This window comes from Aythya marila (assembly GCF_965140915.1).
Source record: "Aythya marila genome assembly, chromosome: 7".
Lineage (NCBI taxonomy): Eukaryota > Metazoa > Chordata > Aves > Anseriformes > Anatidae > Aythya > Aythya marila.
In genome coordinates, this window is record NC_139048.1 from 3784650 (window position 1) to 3802801 (window position 18152).

The 18152-nt window shown below is 53.6% G+C and overlaps 1 protein-coding gene across 1 annotated transcript in view; it reads left to right on the plus strand.

Annotated features, from left to right (window-relative positions):
• FAM53B (family with sequence similarity 53 member B) overlaps window positions 1-18152 on the plus strand; it is a 30770-nt gene that overhangs the window by 7997 nt on the left and 4621 nt on the right. Inside the window, exons 2-4 of the mRNA XM_082764801.1 lie at window positions 348-561; window positions 2687-2738; window positions 8944-9695. Of these exons, the coding sequence (XP_082620927.1) occupies window positions 493-561; window positions 2687-2738; window positions 8944-9695 (873 nt within the window). The 5' untranslated portion in view covers window positions 348-492. The remainder of the gene's footprint in view (window positions 1-347; window positions 562-2686; window positions 2739-8943; window positions 9696-18152) is intronic.

The following is an 18152-nucleotide window of genomic DNA, read 5'->3' on the forward strand; positions in this document are numbered from 1 at the left end:
CCTCTGGGGCTTTAGTGGGTCCTTGTTCTGCAGCCTCAGCCTCTCCGACACAGGGGCTGCGGGTTCCCTTTTTCAGAAGGGAGAATTAAAGAGGAATTTGTATTTATTTGCTTGTCTGAAATACTCCTGCCCCTCAGGAGTATGTGCTCCGGGCAGCTCCTGCAAGTGCCGTGGCACAGAACAGCTTTGAGCTGATCGGGTGCCGAGGAACGCCAGCAATGCTGAAGAGCCTAAAACAAATACTCCTCGCCCCTCTCCTAACACAGCCTCTTCGCCCCGTGCCTTTGGCCAGGAAGGGTGCTCCAAGCCCTCCTCTAAACCTTCTCCTCTCTCCCTTATGCCTGCAGGGAGTCACCGGCGTTCGGCCGCAGCCCCCCGCTGCGCTCGGCCCTTTTTGGGGGAAAATGCACTGAAACGGGAGCTTCGCCAGACCACGGCTGACAGCAACCTCTGCCTGGACCCTGATGGACTCCGACACAGGACTGCACTACCATGGTGATGATCTTAACCAAAACCCGGGAAAACAAAGGTGCTGACTCCGTAACATGCAGGACTGAGCTGGTAAGCCTTGCAGAGTGTTCCTTGACAGCTCTGCTGCCGTAGCTTCATGGTGTGCTTTCTTTTCGTGCTGCAGGACCAGATCTTTAGATCTTTATATGTTTTTTTTTTTTTTATATGGTTTTATCAGTAGTGCTCCCCTGGTTTCTACTGGGCTGCATTAATTTCCAAGGAGCAGGCGAGTGGTAAATGATTGGAGTGCCTTAACTTTTGCATGCGTGCATCTCAGTAAGTGTGCACTAGAAGAAAAAGTAAAAAAGAAAAGAAATAAAATTAATGCCATGAGTGACATGGGTTAGAAGTTGCTTTACCCAGAGCGAACAGATGCTCGTCGTTAATAGGAGGATGAGCAAGTGGGGAGCAGGATTAAGGGGGGGATGGCAGAGGTCAGGCTGTGTTATCCCTATGGGATAACACGGAGCCATCCTAGAAAGCAGAGTGCAGGGCTGGCCATGGGTTTTTGCACCTCCAGGAGAAATTGTCATAGTTGGAACAGAAAATAGACCAAAATGGATCCTCACAGGGTGCAGAGAGCCCCAGATAAGGATGCTCAGGAACACGGCAGGAAGCAGCTGGCAGGATTAGCCATAAAAGGGCATTTTGAGCCTAAAAAAACGTAAATGCCCGACTTCGCTGGGGATGAAGGTCTGTCTGGCCAGGCTTCCTGGGCAGATAGCTCAGGGTGCTGGGTGGTGGAGGAGGAGGCGACCAAGCCAAGGGGTGAAATTTGGCAAAGAAGGCTGTTGATACATTAGGAAAGTGTCAACGCTTCACTGTTGGCTCCTGCCAGGAAGGCAGCACCTCCTGCAAGGGGGAAGGCTGAGAATCAGCTCTGGCCATGCCCCAGGAAGATTTGGGAGCCTGGGCAAGGGTCCTGTCCCTGCACATCTCCCCAGGGGGCTGCTGCCTGTGCAATAGGGGAGCTGGCTACAGAAAGGCCGAAAAGTTTCCTCTCTGTGTTGCTGGGAGGGCTGCGGAGCTGCACCACCAAACCCTGCCCTCCCTTGCTTGCTGGGTGCCTCCTGCTGCTGTGGCAGGCAGTAGGGCAGCCGGCTGGTCCTGGCAAGACGTTCACAAGAAATCTGAGCTAGCAAAGAAAGCAAGAGTGTTTCCAGTGACTTCCTGGGGCCCCAGAGCTAAATAAAATAAAGCTCTGAGCTGCTGTCAAAAATACTGCTTTTCCTGGGGTTTGTCCCATTTCCATGGTCACTCCACTTTGGCCACTCTTTGGAGAGAGCTGCCCGTCCTCCTTGCCTCCTGATTAATTTTACCTGCCACCTAATAAGATGGTACATTATTATTATTATTATTATTATTATTATTATTATTATTATTATTATTATTATTATTATTAATTACGTGAGCAGGCAAGGTGTAAGAGATGAATCAGGAGAGAAGGTGTGATTGTGGTGGCCTGACACCAGGTAAAACACAGCAGTGGCAGCGCAGATGGATGAGGATCACATGCCAGAGCTTTGCTCAGATGAAGTAAAGCCTCGTTCAGAGAGGACGGAGCTGCCAGGACAGGCAGTTTGGAAGCACAATATGGGTATTTGGGGGGAGAACAAAAGAACAATTAGTATGAAAGTGTGTTTTTGTGGGCATAGCTGAAATGGCATGCGACGCCGGATGACATACTGATTTATTGTATATAGAACTGTCCGTGCCCATTTTTAGAAGTCTGATGTTTTGCCATACACAGTCAAGAGGAAAATTCTTGGACAAAAGGAGCATAAAAACCCAACTGGGCTTATTTAGTGCCCGTATAGTGGCATTTTTCCCTATTTTTAGTGTACGTGGGCACCATTTGGATGCAGAATCCTCAGGAAAAATGCTGGGGTGAGTCTCAGAAACATGCTATATGAGTTAAAAAAAACACATAGCTGCTTTGTGTCTAGGTGGGAGACCTTCATGAGCTTGGAGGGGGTCAACCACCACTGCTGCTCCTGTCCAGAGTTACTGCTGAATTCCCAGTTTAGTTTCTGCACTTTTGGGTCCAGGGGCTGGGGATGTGGCTGCAGCTGTTCCCGTGGGCCAGGACTAGCCCTAGGAGTGATGGTTTGCCAGCTCAGGTCTCCACACCGACTCTCCACATGAGACGTGAACAATTTTTTCTGGTTGTTTTCAGCACACTCCAAAGATGAGTCAAGGACCTACGCTCTTCTCTTGTGGCGTTATGGGTGAGTAGCCGAAATTTCGTTCTGTATTTCCTTCACCTCCGCTCCCGCGTCCTCGGCCATGTGCGGGGAGATGTCCTGACCTTCTGCAGCCCTCCCAAAAATGCATCGTGCCCCCGGGTTGCAGCCCCTTGGTGCCACAAGGTGCAGTGTCACCTGGTGATGGAACCCCGTAGTGGTGACCATCATGGCCAGGCCACCCTCTTTTTGAGGGGTGCTCTCCTCTCCTCCCGTCCAGGCTGGGTGAATTGCTTGTCTCCCGCCCCCCAGTGCTTTGATCTATGTGATTATTTTTAGGATTACTCGTATTGTTGGGATTATAAGCATTTGGGGTCCGAGAATGTGTTTCTCGTGGTTTTGCGTATCCAGCCCACGCCCATGACTCTGCATGACGCAAATAATAAATATGAATATTATCACTAAAATGTTCTGCTGCTTGGCACGATGTGTCTGATCATGCCTCAGACAATAATGAAAATATCCTTTTTTGCCTTTAACAATAACGTGAGCTGTTGTATATGGTGTTTAACACCTTTTGTGGCAGAGCTCTCTGTCATCTGTTACACTGGAAAGCCTCTGAAATTGGTGGGGGATTGGTGCGTTGGCCCACGATCCCGAAAAACCAATGCTGCGGGAGGATGTGCCCCTATATTGTGTCCTTTGGGTTTTGTAACGGGGAGCCAGTCACTAGGCGAAGTCTCAAAACCCAATTAAAATTGTAGGTCAAGTTTGAGCCAAGCTACTTGGTATGAAAGCCAATGCTTCGCAGACAAAGAGGCTGCCCCTTTTCTTCGTGGACACAACTCTCATTAGCGTTAATGGGAGCCGAGCACATGCATTGAGGGGAGAGATTTCCCAAGCTCCCTGATAACTTGAGTCAATTGGAGGAGGAGGCGGGGGGGGGGGGGGGGGGAAAGATGGAAAATGTTTTGATTTTTTTTTTTTTTTTCGGATGAAAGTCACAAGCTTGTAAGTCAAGAACGGGTAGAAACAGTCCGTTCCCTTTCTCCTGCCTGTCAGAAATGAGTAAGGGACAAAGAAACCCAATCAGATGGTTTTGTCTTGTGCTGTGGCACTGGCAGGCTCCTCCACGAATATGAAGAGCCTGAGCCTAATTGAAAACCAGCTTGGTGTTAATGGCTTTTACAAAGCCTTTTGCGTCCTCCTAGCGCGGTGCTGGTCTTCCTGGGCTGCCAAATTATCCTGTTTCCAAGGGAACCCAATCTCACCTCCTTGACCACGGCTTACCATGTAATTGTCTTTGTCATGCCCAGTCAAGAGGAGCGAGTCCCTGGCATGTCAGAGCATTGTGTGGTTTGTGCTCCATTTTTCAGGCGTCCTTCCCAAACGCTCTTCTTGATGCCTCCAGACCTGGGCCACGGTCACAAACCAACTCCACGCTGAAACTTGCTCAGTGTTTTTAGTAAATCCCAGGGTCATGACGGCCCCGAAAGGGCAACTGGGTGAATATTTCAGGTCAGGAGGCCAAGAGGGAAAGCAGGGAGGTCTCTTGCCAGAGGGGATGTCATACACAGGGATTGCTCCCACTGCCAAATTCGGTATTGGTGGCCTCAAACCAAATCTAAAGGAGTCAAAACGTAAATGTCACAAATGTCTTGGTCAATGGGCACTCCAGCAGCATCGCAACGGGCAGCACGAGCCACTCTGCCAAGAACGTTGCCTGCAAAAAGCTCTGAAAAACACTTTGAAGGGGACAGGAGTAAACCGAGTCCCAGACTTTTTAGATGTAGGATGTATTGAACACTGAAAGGGTCTGAAAATTGGTTCTAGGTTTTATTATTACTCGATACATGAGTAAACATTATTAAAGGCTTGATATGTCAGATGGTACAACGGTAGATCCACTTTTTTGATTTTTAGGTTTATAAGTAATACTCTGTCAGTGGGATGACAGAAATATTAGTTAAAAGACTGTTGAATTTATAGTTCTAGGCATTTCATCTTTAATTTTCATCCTAGCAAAGGGCTACATAAATAAACAAAAGCATTTTTCCCCTTCTCCTTGATGGGCCTCGAAACCCCAGGGAGTGTAGGAATTGCCCTGTTCCTGGATGGAGTCTTTTTTCCTTCTCTTTCCTTGCGGTCTCCATCGCATGCCCTCCAGTAAAAGAGTGTGTTAGAGAAAGAAGCGAGCGTTTTAGAAAGTTTGGGTATTACTTTTGGCTTGCCCTGTTGGACATTTTCCATCTGCGGGTGGACGGCAGTGGCGGCTGCACGTTGTTCTAACAACGCGTTGGCAGTGTTGACCAACTCCTCCTTAGGTGGTGAGTAAGAAGTTTTTTGGCACCTCAGTGGGTAGCAGCTGAGGAGCGGGCACGTTTTTACCGAAACGGTGTTGAGTTTCCCCTCCCATGCACAAGGAGCACGCACGCGTTGCCTGCTCTCAAGCAGTAGGTTTTGGGGGCTTGCACTTGCTGAAGCCCAGCTCCACGCGTTATTTTTTAATCTGATTTGTGCCAGGGGAAAGCAGGAGGGCCGTCAGGCTCCATGGTGCTGCCACCAGCTAATTGCAACCATCAGATTTGTTCCACCTCGAGGAATCATCGTCTCCTGAACATAAACAAGGGGCAGTGGAAAATACAGGTCCGCCTTTTCCCCGGTGCGCCGGGGCAGGAGACTAAAATTTGACGCGGACCCCACGTGAAAAAGGGAGCTGGATGTGCACCCACACGAAGAGAAATGTTTGGGTTAGGATCCAAACAGAATTTATCTGCCAAAAAGGAGGAAAAAAAAAAGAAAAAGTGATTGAAACCCGTAATTACTTTACAAGTTGCTGTAATAAATTATGTATGAATGTAAATTATTTCACAGGGAAAGAACGTGGAGGAAACTTGAGCAGAAGGATCATGCATTATGTATAAAAAGGAGCTGTAAAAATATTATAGCAGCACATTTGTGCCGTTATGGTTAAAGTTGTGTCAGCATTTTGATTTTACACCCTTCTTCTCTGTGGTTATGAGCGTGGCTGTTAAAATTTACTCCGTGTCATCGGAGGGACGCAGCCCCTCAGCAGGCGTTTCGGCAGCCGCCGGCCATCCCGAAGGTGCAGGGGAAGAAATGCAAACGTTTCCCTGGGCTCCAGGCTTGTTTTGGGGTACCGAGACCCCAAATCAGGTTGGTTATTTCCAACGAAGTTTCAACAGGACCTCCTTCACCTGTGGTGCTCGTAAATTAAATGCTGGCCCTTGGTCTGGTGGTGCGTGCACAAAGCTCGCCTGGCCCGGGTGGCACGGATGGGTTCAGGTCTCTGGGGTACTTGGAGGGAACGGGATCCCCCTCAGGGCTCCCGGTGCCCAAATCTTTGAGGAAGGGCTGCAGAGGGCACAGGTAGCAGCAGGGCTTGGGGTGCCACGCTGGGGCTGCTCTCAAGCTCGCCATCGGTCTGGCCCTTTGGTGGTTGCTTATTGCAGGTGGAGAGGTTCGTTCCTCATCTCTCCTGGCTTCAGGCAGCAATTTCACCTCAAATCCCTTGGGCGAAGTTTTCTGGTTCATCAGCGACTAATCTTTATGAACAGGACAGAGCAGTTCAGTTGGAAGGGACCTACAAAGATCATCCAACTGACCGCTTGAGGACTAACCCAAAGTCAAAGCATGATATTGAGGGCATTACCCAAACGAACGGGACATCAACCACCTCTCCAGGAAGCTTGTCCCAGTGTTTGACCACCCTCAAGGTAAAGAAATGTTTCCTAAAGCGACCTGCTCTAGACTAATGGGTAGCAGGCTTTGAAACGTAGCTTCTTTTAAACCCCATAAAGCCATCCTTGTTTAGTTGATGGACATATCCAGCAAGTGACTGAAAGTTTGGTAGCTTTAAGTTAAAATCCAGAAATCGGAGGCTCAGGCTGTCTCATCTGGGGACAGCGACAGCCAAGAAGGACCCGGATAACCACGAGGAAGAGCTCCACGTGCCACAGCTGCATCGGAGCTTTGTTGCAAACGTTCTCCATCATTTTCCGAGAGGCAAACGAGTGCTTTCCAGCAAAGCAGTTTACTTCTGAACCGGGGAGCTCTCTCGGTGGATTTTATCCTGGAACAAATTGCTGCCTCTGGGTAAACCAAGCTGAGGTTTGTAATTTAAGAAAATTAATACAGGCTTAGCTGCAGCAGTGTTAATGGCTCCGCTGCAATTATCGTTATCGGCGTTCTCGGGACGCGAATCTTGGTCTTAAAAAATTGAAGAGGAAAGCAGCCAGGTTTCCTCACGGGGCTTTCCCGGGTCATTTCATCACACCCCCGACCCCTAGGCCGCCCTCATTTTGTGTTGGATTTGTGCATTTGTGTTTCCATTGGTGTCCAAGGCAGACACTTGGCCTCGAAAATACATTTTGGGGGCTATTGTGGCAGCGAGGGACCAGCACCCCAAGCACCTCCTGGATGGGAGCTGCCCCGCCAGGCACCCGGCTTCCTCCAGCACGTGCTGAGCACAAAGGAAAGAAGCAAATAATAACCCGAAGTCGCTGCTCGGGTTGACAGCACGCTTACAAGTTTCCTCGTGATTATTTTTTTTAAAGATTTATGGCTGTTTGTGCAGGAGTCACGTTGGAAGAGGAAGGTGTCCTGTATCCTCTCGTGGAAGCTTACCGAGGCCTGATGTAAGACGTGACGTCTGGGCCCGGGGGTCGTGGCAGCTTGCCATAAAAAATTAGCTTCTATTTCTGGTCCTTTTGTCTGGTGACCTGACCCGAGAAATCTCTCTGCCGGCAGCATAATAAGTGTGGGGGGGGAAATAATACAGATCTAAACATAGATGTGGGTGTGCAGCACGGGTTTCTCGCTTTGCATTGTGCTTGTTGAAATGAGGAGGGATAAAGCTCGGTGGCTCGGTGTGCACCAGGCTGCTCGTGGATGGAGCTGGTTTTGGGGGGGAAAATGGGAAAAGGAGCCAAGAGTGGTGTAGGGACAGCAGCTTAGAGAGGCCCTGGGTGTGACCTCCAGCGCATCTTCCCGACCACCAGGCTGTACCTGCAGCTGCGGGGCAGGCACAGCTTCAAACTCATAGCTCGGCTGTCTAAGTGGATAAAAAATAGAAAAAACACTCTAAAAATGCCTCACAATTTAGATAGGATCACACAAAACTTCGCAGCGAGGGTTAGCCAGCACGGTTTGCCTCTGCCTGCAGCAGCCGCCCCCGAAAGCAGCCCCAGCGGGCTGTCGGGTGATGGCTTTTTCCCATCGCAGCAGCCCTACCGGGGTTTGCCTGTCGAGCATCAACTGCAAGTCCACACAGAGCCCTGCTAGCCCCAGCAGCCCGTGCCAAGGAGCCGGGCCCCGAAGGGCCTCCTCTTTCCTCTTTTCTAGGCAGGGAACCGTGTGTGGGAATGAGCTCACCCTGCTGAAATCCTCCTCCTGCACGGTCGTGGCGGGGATCTCCGCCTGCAGCTGCAGCTGGGCTCGCGGTCTCCAAGGGGCTGCCGGCCCCTTGCCGTGCACGTCCCGGCTGCAGAGGGAAGGAGAGAGTGGATTTGGGAGGCACGGGTGTCCGGGGGCTTGGCCCAGGGCGTCCCCAAATGCACCCGGTGAAATGAAACCCCAAATGAAATGAACGCCCTCGCGAACGCCCCGAGAAAGCAGGTGGCAAAGCTGCAGGTGGGCAAATTGCTGAGTCTGCAAACTGATGGAAAAAGAGGGAGAAAGATGTAAAACATTCAGCGTGGCTGGGAGCAAGACAGCCCCGTGGCTGTAGGGGTGGCTTTTGGCTCCCTGTAGGCTCTGATGTCCTTGGCAGGGGGAAGCAGTGCCCCCGTACCCGTTTTGCCCCAGCATCGCATCACCTTGGGGCTCTTCACTTTGTTTTATTTTTGTGAACCTCCCGGGCAATGGTTGATTGCAGAGCCCGGGGTGAAAGGGATGCATCCGAGGCACGATTTATCGCAGCGATCTGGCAGTGCCCGTGCTGTTTCGTGCCCGATCTCCCCTTGGTAGCGCAATCTGGATATCGGGGCTCCAATTCGTATCGGCTCCGAGCTGCGATTCTCATTTTGGGCTCTCCCTCTCCATCCCCGCCACAGCGACCGTGCTGCTGGCGGTTCGGGAAGCCATATTCCAAGAGTTAATTAATTAATTTGCACTGGAAAACGCCCCATATGCTACTCTTTGTTTACGGAGTCGCAGAGTTAATTAACGCTAATGCCTGCGCGCTTGTGTGTGTGTGTGTGTGCGTGTGTTTTTGTCATTTCTGCCCCAGAAAATGACAGATGGGGAGACCTCGGCAGGACGTGCCCTCTGCAGATCGAGCAGCCGGGCGCCAGCATCTGGGACTGCCTGGCGGACAAGGGCGAGGAGGGCTCGCTGTGGCCGCGGGAGGCCTCCAGCACCTGCTCGGTCACCAACCTGATCAAAGAGCTCAGCCTCAGCGACCCCCACGGCCACCCCTCGGCGCCCCCCAGCAAGCGCCAGTGCCGCTCGCTCTCCTTTTCGGACGAGCTGGCCGGCTGCAGGACGTCGTGGAGACCCTTGGGCTCCAAGGTCTGGACGCCGGTGGAGAAGAGGCGCTGTTACAGCGGGGGCAGCGTCCAGCGCTACTCCAACGCCTCCGCCACCATGCAGAGGAGCTCCAGCTTCAGCCTCCCCTCCCGCTCCCATCCCTTGGCCTCCTCCTGCGACCACCCGGCGCTCGCCGGCCGCCTGGGCTGCCAGGCGAGGAAAACGGGACCCGGAGGGCCGGGAGGCGAGCCGTGGAGCCCCGAGGGCGGCCGGGCGGACATGCAGAGGTCCCTGTCCTGCTCTCACGACCGCTTCTCCTCCTCGGAGCCCGGCCCGCCCTCGGCCAGCAGCACGCCCGCCTCCACGCCGCAGCTGGGCCGCCGCGCCACGGGGCTGTGCCGCAGCCGCTCGCAGCCCTGCGTCCTCAACGACAAGAAGGTGGGCGTCAAGCGGCGCAGGCCCCAGGAGGCGCAGGAGCAGCGGCCGTCGCTCGACCTGGCCAAGATGACCCAGGTAAGGGCGGGCAGGGGGCTGCGGGGAGGATGAATCCCCTCGGGATGGGGGCTCGGGGCTTTTTGCGTCGGGCTTCCCAACGTAGGGCGTCCCAACGCGCTCGGCTGTGCTGTTTGTGTTAAACCTCCCGGCTGTGCTTCGTCAGGTGAGGCTGAAAAACATCCTGGGGTTTCGTCCCCTCGCCTTACAGCATGATTATCCCATGCTATACGTCCATTTTCCCCCCTCTTGCAAGGCTGGGATGTTTTATGGCGCTTCACGCCTGGCAGCTCGACGGGTGTTGGAGTGAGCTCATTTGCGTCGGAGGAGGCGATGAGCTTTTCCTTCTCCACAAGAGCTTAAAAGATGAAAAGGGCCGGGGAATTACATGTTGGGGTGACTGCAGGGGCAAAACACGAGGCTTGCAGTCATCTTTTGATAAACCCAGCAGTAACATTTCATATGCTAAGCTCATTTTATTAGCTAACAAGCTGGACAGGCAGTAAAACAGCTTACACTTGCTGTTACATGACTGCCATCACCGAAGGCCTTCCCATCTCCTGGCATGGGTGGAAACGTTCCTAAACTACGTGGCTGTGCTCATTGGTGTCCTTCCCAGCATTGCTTCGCTTCCTGCGGGTCTTTTTCCAGGAGGAGCTGGTGATGATGAGGGTGGTGGGAGGAGGCACGGGGCCGCCGTGCCCAGGACTCAGCCTGAGGCTGGAGGAGGGATTTTTGGGGTCGTATTTGGGGCAGGATCCTGGTGCAACGCTGGCGTTTGCAGCAGGCTGGCTTGGAATATTTTGTCCTATCATCGAGTTCTCACCCAGATGAGGTGGAAATGGTGGTGGTAGTTCAGTCTTCTTGCCTTTGTTTCTCCTCTTCCTCCTCCTTATTCTCTCTCTGTGCACAGCCGCTCATTGCTTCATCTGCACGTGCAGGGCAGAACGTCCCACAGGCCTGCCTGAGGGTTTCATGGTAACCCAAAGCCTGCAAAAAGCCCAAATTGCCTGAAAACTCCTTAGGTACTCAAGGTACTCCTCAGGTACTCGAGGTACTCCAGACCTTTTGGGCTGAAACCACGATGCTGAAGGAGTCGCAGAGCTGCACGAGGTGGTGGCTTGCTGCACGTGTGGCCCAGCTGCATCTGCTGGAGTGCTCGGTGGTGCACAGAGGGAAGAGAGAAAAGGAACTGCACTATTTTTATTCGCCTCGCTCTCTGGAGAGTCTGCGCAGCGCTTGGTTGCCATCTCGGGGCGGCGCCTGGGGAGATGAGCAAAAAAAAGGGGTTCTGCAGATGGTGGAGGAGGGCAAGCCGCAGGATGGGGATTGCTAGGGAAGAAATAAAAAGGAGCAGAAGTCCCTTACCAAACACGTTATTTTTAAAAATTGCCATCCTATTGCAGTTTTCCTGGGTGTAAGTCACAGTCCTGGGCCTTTGTGGTTACGGTTGTTTGTATAAAGGGGGGAAAAAGAGGAAAAAAGCAGGGGAAGGAGCCTCCAGAGGCATCCCTTTGCCCTCTCTAAAAGTCATCGTGGCAGAATCATGACATTTTTCTGCTGAGCTGAAAGCAGAGGGGGCTACGTGTCCCAGCGAGGCGCAGACCTGCTGCGGACTGACAGCCCTAGCGGCCCTGGAAATGCAGTCACGGACCTGCTGCCATGAGCCGAGCCCTTTCGCTTTTAAGGAGTAGGTGGAAGGGTTCCCTCAGGCATTTTAAGGGGTAAAAATAACTGAATGCACAGTGAACCCGCGGCACAACCCCAGCCGGGTCATGCCCACGAGTGCTGTGAGCTGCTCCTGGTGACAGGCGCAGAGTGCTGGCTTGGTCTTTGAGGAGAAAAGTGACGCTGGGGTTTCAAAAGAAGTGCGAAATGAGCCAGCAAACCCCAGCCTGGCTGTTGGAGCTGTGAGCCACGCCGGGGTATAGGCTAATCCATGCCTGAAGGAGGACCTGCAAGGATCTGAGGTGCAGATCCTTGGGGCGGGGGAAGAGGCAATTCCCTTCCTGCAGGGACAACCCGGTGAAACGTCCCCAGGATCCTCTGAGGATGCCGTGGGTGATTTCAGGGCTTCCCCTTCCCTCTGGCAGGCGCCCAGCCCAGGCACACACTTACAATTCGGATTTCCCTGCCTTTGAGACAGACAAGAGCCCCGAGAAGGACAAAAACCTAATCACTTGTCCATCCAAAAGCAGCTCGGTCTGTGTTCCTTGAAAACCGTAGGCTCGAGGAGGAGTTGTTATTTTCCCTGGCTGCTTTCCTCCACCTCAAAAAAAAAAATATCCTCGGAGCCGAGGAAGCGACGCCCGAGCAACCTGCATTACTCAGCTCCCCTCCAGCACGAGATCAGCCGCAGCCAGCTGCCAGCGTGCTTCGTGCTGGCTGAGGAGCGATGCCATCAAGGAAGGAAGCCCCACGCCACGGGTGACCTCCACCACGTCCCCCCCCCCGTGTCAGCAGCAGCAGAAGGGGGTGAAAATAAAGCCGGTGTCTGCTGACGGGCCGGGGTTTTCCTCGTTCCTCAGCTGGGTTGTGAAAAGCTTTTCACGTGCAAGCGCAGGCTGCCTCCACGTGGGAGGACTGGCACGGAGGGACGCAGCAAGATGAGGCAGGTTGGGGTGAGCATTCTTGCCCGTGGTGGGGCCGGTTTTCGGGGTGTGGGGCAGGAGGGGAGCCCTGTGAACGCCAGCTGGTTCCTCGTGGGCAGCGGGAGGCGCTGGGACCAACACGCTGGAGAAAACCATGTGGATTTGGATTCTTGGCACAAAATTCCCTCGGGTAACTTTTAATGACGCTCCGGGAACGAGACCGGTTAGGTGATTGCAGATGAAGAGCCGAAATGATGGCAGGGGGTCCACGTTTCCTCTCCTCGAGCCTCGGAGGGGGTAGAAGTGGCTTTGAAACATTCATTTCACATACGGGGAAACCGAGTCCCCGGGGGGAGAGGCAGAGCTGGGCACCCAGCCTGGGTGCTGGTGCTGGCTCAGCACCCGGCCCTGGCAGCCGAGCGGTTAAATTTTTGCTCGTGCTGGTAACCACATGTGTTTATAGGCCATAAACCCGGCACCATAATCAAAATAAAAATAATTTGACCTGAAAGAAATGTTTTCTTCATACCAAGAGGGCTATTTGGGCCAGGCAGGAGGCGTTGAGGCAGGAGGGGAGGGAGCTGCTCCTGGAAGCAATTACATGGCCGCATAACTGGGCTAATTAAGAAAGGGCTCTAAATGTTAAAGTTCTTCTGGGAGGGAGCATACTTGGAAAAACAGTGCCTCTAATTCCTCACAGCCCCCCTTGCCTGTTTTTGCCTCTTCTTTCTGCTTTTTCCTTCAAGGGGAGGCAGCCCCACTCCGCTCCGCGTCTCCGTACTGACACGGCCCCGAATAAGATCAGCCTCAGAAACCAACCCCTGGAAACTACTGTCCTTGGAATAATAACAATTTGGGGTCCGAAACGGTCGGGATCGTATTTTTCCACGAACCGTGTGGTTTCTCAAGCATTTCTCCTCATACCGCTGGCTGGGTGCAGTGACAAATTGGGGAGAGGGGCAATGCTGAGGGGTTTTTTTTGGGGTCTGGCCGAATCCCCCGGGGCAGAGGGCAGCAGGAAGGGGCGGTGGGCACAGCGGGGGCTGCAGTGGAGACCAAACACATCTATCGTGGCGAGCACCCCGGGATGGAGCCCGAAATCATCCCCGGTCATGGCAGATAGCCCGGGCTATCTCTCGCCCATTCTGTTTCCTGCCTTGTGAAATGCAGATAGGGCTGTTATGGGGAGATGTTAATTTGTGTTAGCACATTTCCAAACGCAGCTGACCTTTTTTATAGATATTTTTTTTTTTTAAAGTGAAGCATTTCTCTGTGTGTTTGTTCAACATCGGCCACGCTCCCTGCAGCAGCCAGCCCCAGGAGAGGTAGCCCCGGCCTGCAAGGGGGAGAGCTCTTGTGTGCAAGGCACCAAGGCACGGAAAAACCCAGCTGTCTGTGTGCTACGTGCCTTAGCACCTCTGGGTGCTAAGTGGGACGTTATAGGAGATATTTCATCTCTTCAGAGCATTTCCAGTGTGAGGAGCCACCTCCGTCACAGCACGGAGATCCTCTCCTCACGTTTTCTCCAGCTCCCATGTGCTGCATGGTTTGTACCTGTGAACACCAAGCAGTCCCTAACAGCTGGCAAAATACTTCTAGGTGCAGCACCTTATTATGGTTATAGGGGACAAAGTGCCATAAAGCAACCAAGGGGATTCAGGTGAGCTGTGCACACCCATCTCCACATGCTCGGGCATCCCCCTGGTGCTGCAACCCCATAAGCAGACCCCGGCGGGGCAGAGGGGCTGTGTAGGTTGGCTGGGGCCCTACTGGTGGTGGTGGACACCAGCTGGGAAGGTGACGAGGATGAAATCCTTCAGAAGGAAGGGCTGTGGGAGGGACTTTGTGCCCGAGAGCTGCCTGTTGTGGGGTGGGTGCACACAATGGGACTGTTCATGGCACTCACAGGCTCTGCGGACAGACGATGCCATTCATGGGGTGGCTTCGCTGTCCTCTGACGGACATGCAGGCATGGAGCATCTCCTGAACCGTGGCCAGGTGCTTCTTGCAATTTTTAGGATTAAAGTGGGCTTCAGCCTGGGCTGGAAGTCCAGAGCGGGGCGTGTAATGTCCCTGCTGGCTGGCGGCAGGCTGCCCCTGCCCTTTTTCCCCCCAAGACTCAAGAGAAAGGGCATGTTTCAGTGAGGATCAGTACGTGAAGGAGCTTGTATGCTCCCAAAGCTGAAATAAAGAGCCCAGCAACCAGCAATTCTTCGGGCTGGCCTTGCTGCTGCCTCAGGAAGTATTTTAAGCTGTAGGGTGGGAGAACCAATTTGTCCTGCACCGTCCTCTCCTTTCTTCCCCATCCACCCCACTCTTCCCTTGAGGGGTGTAAGCCCTCTACACTTCCCCAGGAGGTTTTCTGAGTGAATTTTGGCAGCTTTGTGGCCTGCTGGCAGCGTGGGGCCGGCCGCCTCAGCGCCCACTCGAGCCAGCGGCGAGTAAAGGAAGGTAGGATGGGCAAAAAAACTGGAGGCCTTGAATGCCGGCCGTATCCCAGGAAATAGCTGGCTACTGATGTAACTTCGGGGAGAGCTTCCAGCTTCCGAGCCCCAGTGTTTTTTAAATAAACACGAACGGGAGACTGCAAAGGTCGCTTGTGGGAAAAAGGGCTGGAGCCGAGCGCGGGTTCGGGATCAAACGTGAGCGACGCGGCTTGGAGGGGCACAGGGCCTTGGAGGCCACTACACACGCTGCCATGGGGTCCTGTCGCCACTGTATTTTTGTCTTTTAGTTTAAAAAGACACATAGTTTTAAAAATAAAAAGTATTGATTAGGTTCATAAGGGTGCTTGTGAGCTTTCCCCTCCCCATCCCGCTGTCAGGCTGCTCCTGGTTGGGGCCGTCCGCCCACACTGCTGCCCTCGCCTCATGGGCAGCCTCACCCTGAGGTGTTTCTGTGGCTGGTCGGGCGCTTTGCTGCAGATTTCTCCTTTATCTTTGTGCTAAAAACAAACACCTTTATGCTCTAGGTGGGCCTAGTCCAAGGGTTTTAGTGTGAAAGTCAAAGTGCGTGCGGCCTGCTGGCGGCCATTTCGGGCAGGGTGCTGCAAGAAGCCGCTCGCAGGGGGTGCTTTATGGCAGCGGGCTTCTGTCTTAGTGGCGTGACGGAGCTTTTCATAGCATGACATGGCATGCGATGACATACATTGTTTTGATTTTACGGTAGAAATAGTCCCATCTGCTTCAATTATGAATTTGTGACTCACTGAGGAGAACTGACGGAAAACGAGGTCTGCTGTGGAAGCAGAAGCGGGCAGCGTTCGGGGACGTGGGCGCTGCTGCCATGAGATCGATGTTGTAGCACACACTGGAGCCTCCTGCAGCACCCCGATGGTTTTAGGGCTGTGTCCCACTGTCCCATGCAGCCCGTCCCCGTCCCCGCTGCTGGCTCCATCCCTGCCATGGGGCTGTAGCGTCAGGCGTTGGGCCTTGTGTGCACTCATGTGAGAGGACGGGGCTGGAAACGCAAACAGAGCTTGGCAGTGTCTGTCTGGAACGGACACAGGGTCCGATTGTGTCCCGAAGACGTGCATCTGATGCATCACATGGCTGCTTTAACCCCCGGAGTCCGGGCTCGTGTTGTGTGCAGACCTCAAGAGCAGCTTTTCTACCACACGTTCATCCTTAGGCACAGGTTGCTCCTGAAGCCTCTCAAGTCTTCCTGCAGACCTTTGTGCTCAGGATGGGGTCCAAGACCCCGGCAGCACCTGCAGATGCCGGCTTTGACCTCAGGTATCATTTCCTTGCCGAGCCCAACACGTTACATGACCCATCTTGAGCTCCTGCTTGCTGAACTCTTTGCAGCAGAAGCCAGCAGAGAGGTGGTCGCATAAAAAAAAAAAAAGCAACTTTTGGTGAAAGGATTTGCAGTAATGAAAGCTCCCGTGCTCAGGGAGGCCACCATCCCCGTTGTCCCCACGAAGGGCCAGGCTGTGCGTGGGGCTGGGAGCTCCAGCCACGCTTATTTTAATCCGTGTCTGTTCTCCTGGCTGCCTTGGCACGCAGGCCAGGCCGTGCGGCACTTCCTCAGCGGCTCCTGCCAGATCCCCGACGCACTGACAGACTCCACGGTGGCAGCCAAAAGCGGCTGTGTGTGCTGCTTGAAAAGAAAAACACCGAAATAAATAAATAATAATAAAAAAAAACAACACACAAAAAAACACAAGCAAAGGATCGCTGGGCTTGCCATCCGCTTCCACGTTTCTGACAACCACGAACTTCGTGGGGCTGCTGCCTGCCTCGCGGATAAATTATTTGCTCAGCTCTTCGAGGGCGTTATTGATGTGTGGCTTTTTATTATGGTGCCAATGACAGCAAATTGCCACATGCTGACTGCGAGCTGTAAATCGCCGCACGTGGTGCTCGGTGTCAAGTCCCAGTGCAGAAAAAGGGCCCCCAGGCGTCACGGGTCCCCTCTGCAGCAAGGTCCCAGCCTGCTCCATCTTCCTGGGAAGATGCTCGAAGGGTTTTCCCCACCACCACGGTCCTGAAGGTTTTCAGCAGCTCAGGAAAACCTTGGCCGTGCCATCAATGCACTGTGCGCCGCGCAGCTGCGGCAGCTCCAGCCGGGGAAAGGACTCTCGGGGCCGTGCCAGGAACAGAAACGAGCCCGTCGTCCTCCTCTTCAGTTTTGCTCCATTTCACTGATTTTTTGGCAAACGCCGCCTCGACGGGACGTGACTGTGCAAAATATAGCCCTGGACAAAGCGCCGTTGACTCATTTGGAACGCGTTCTGCTTTCTCGAGCCATTTTCCACAGCTTCCTTTTCTGCGAGCGAGGGGGCTGGCAGCCCAGGGCAGCTCGCCGGTCGCTCCTGCGTCCGTGTACCCTCGCGCAGATGTTTCCTGGCCCTGCGGCCGCAGGATCTCCTTTGGCACATCCTCCTCCCTGGCCCCTCCAACGTGGGCTGTGGGTGCTTCTGCTGGAGCATCCTTGTGTCCTTCGGCACAAGGACACGTGGGGGCACCCCACCTGAGTTAAAGCAGGAGAAGTCGGGTGGGAACGCTCGGCTGGAGCAGGTTTCCACTGCGTAGGGCTCTCAGGGGAATGACAAGTCCCACAGAAAGCTTTTTGTCAGGGAAATTCAAGGAGAGGTTTGGAAGTTTGCTTTTAATTTCCATAATGTCTTGCTTTATAATTAAGGGTACGAAGCAAGACCACTGTAGTACAATAATAGCGCTTCTGTGCTGCACATGGTGCAAATAATATGAAAAGGAATAGGGCTGAAACTCTCAAAAAACATGTTTTTACCAAAAGAAATCCATATTATTGACGTCTCACCCCAACCTGGGACAAGTTGGACTGGCAGCATCCCTGAACTCCCCCAGAGATGAGCTGCTCCAGCCCCTGCAGCTTTACCAGCCCTGACTTCAGTGAGGATTTTTAGCAGGTTTCCACCACGGAGCCCTTTAGGGGCAAAGCCCTGAGCTGCGGGATCCCCACTCTGCCCTGCGGGGACGGAGCCGTGGGCATGGCAAGCAGGGCACGAAGGGAATCTGTGCAGCACCCCGAGCAAGTGTGTTTCTCTACTGGTCGGTGTCGGTGAGGGAAAATATTCGTTCTTGGCAGGAAACGAGGATTTCCTCCAATTATCATCCTGAATGGACACCGAGCCGAGCGGCTGCACCCAGCATGCGGGATGCCGGGCACGGGTGGGACAGAGGAGCCCCGCCGAGCGCCGCCGCTCACCGATCTCATGCATCTCCCCGCCTGCTTTCTGCCTCCCAGCTTTCGGGGTTGTGCCTCTTCTGCGTTTCCCTGGGGCTGTGCGGCACCAGGGGGATTCCTGCCGAGGGCTCTCACAGCCTTTTTCCTTTTGCATCGATGAAAACCCACAAAAAATCCTCACTACGGTTGGGGCTGCTCCAGAGCTCCGGAGACGAGA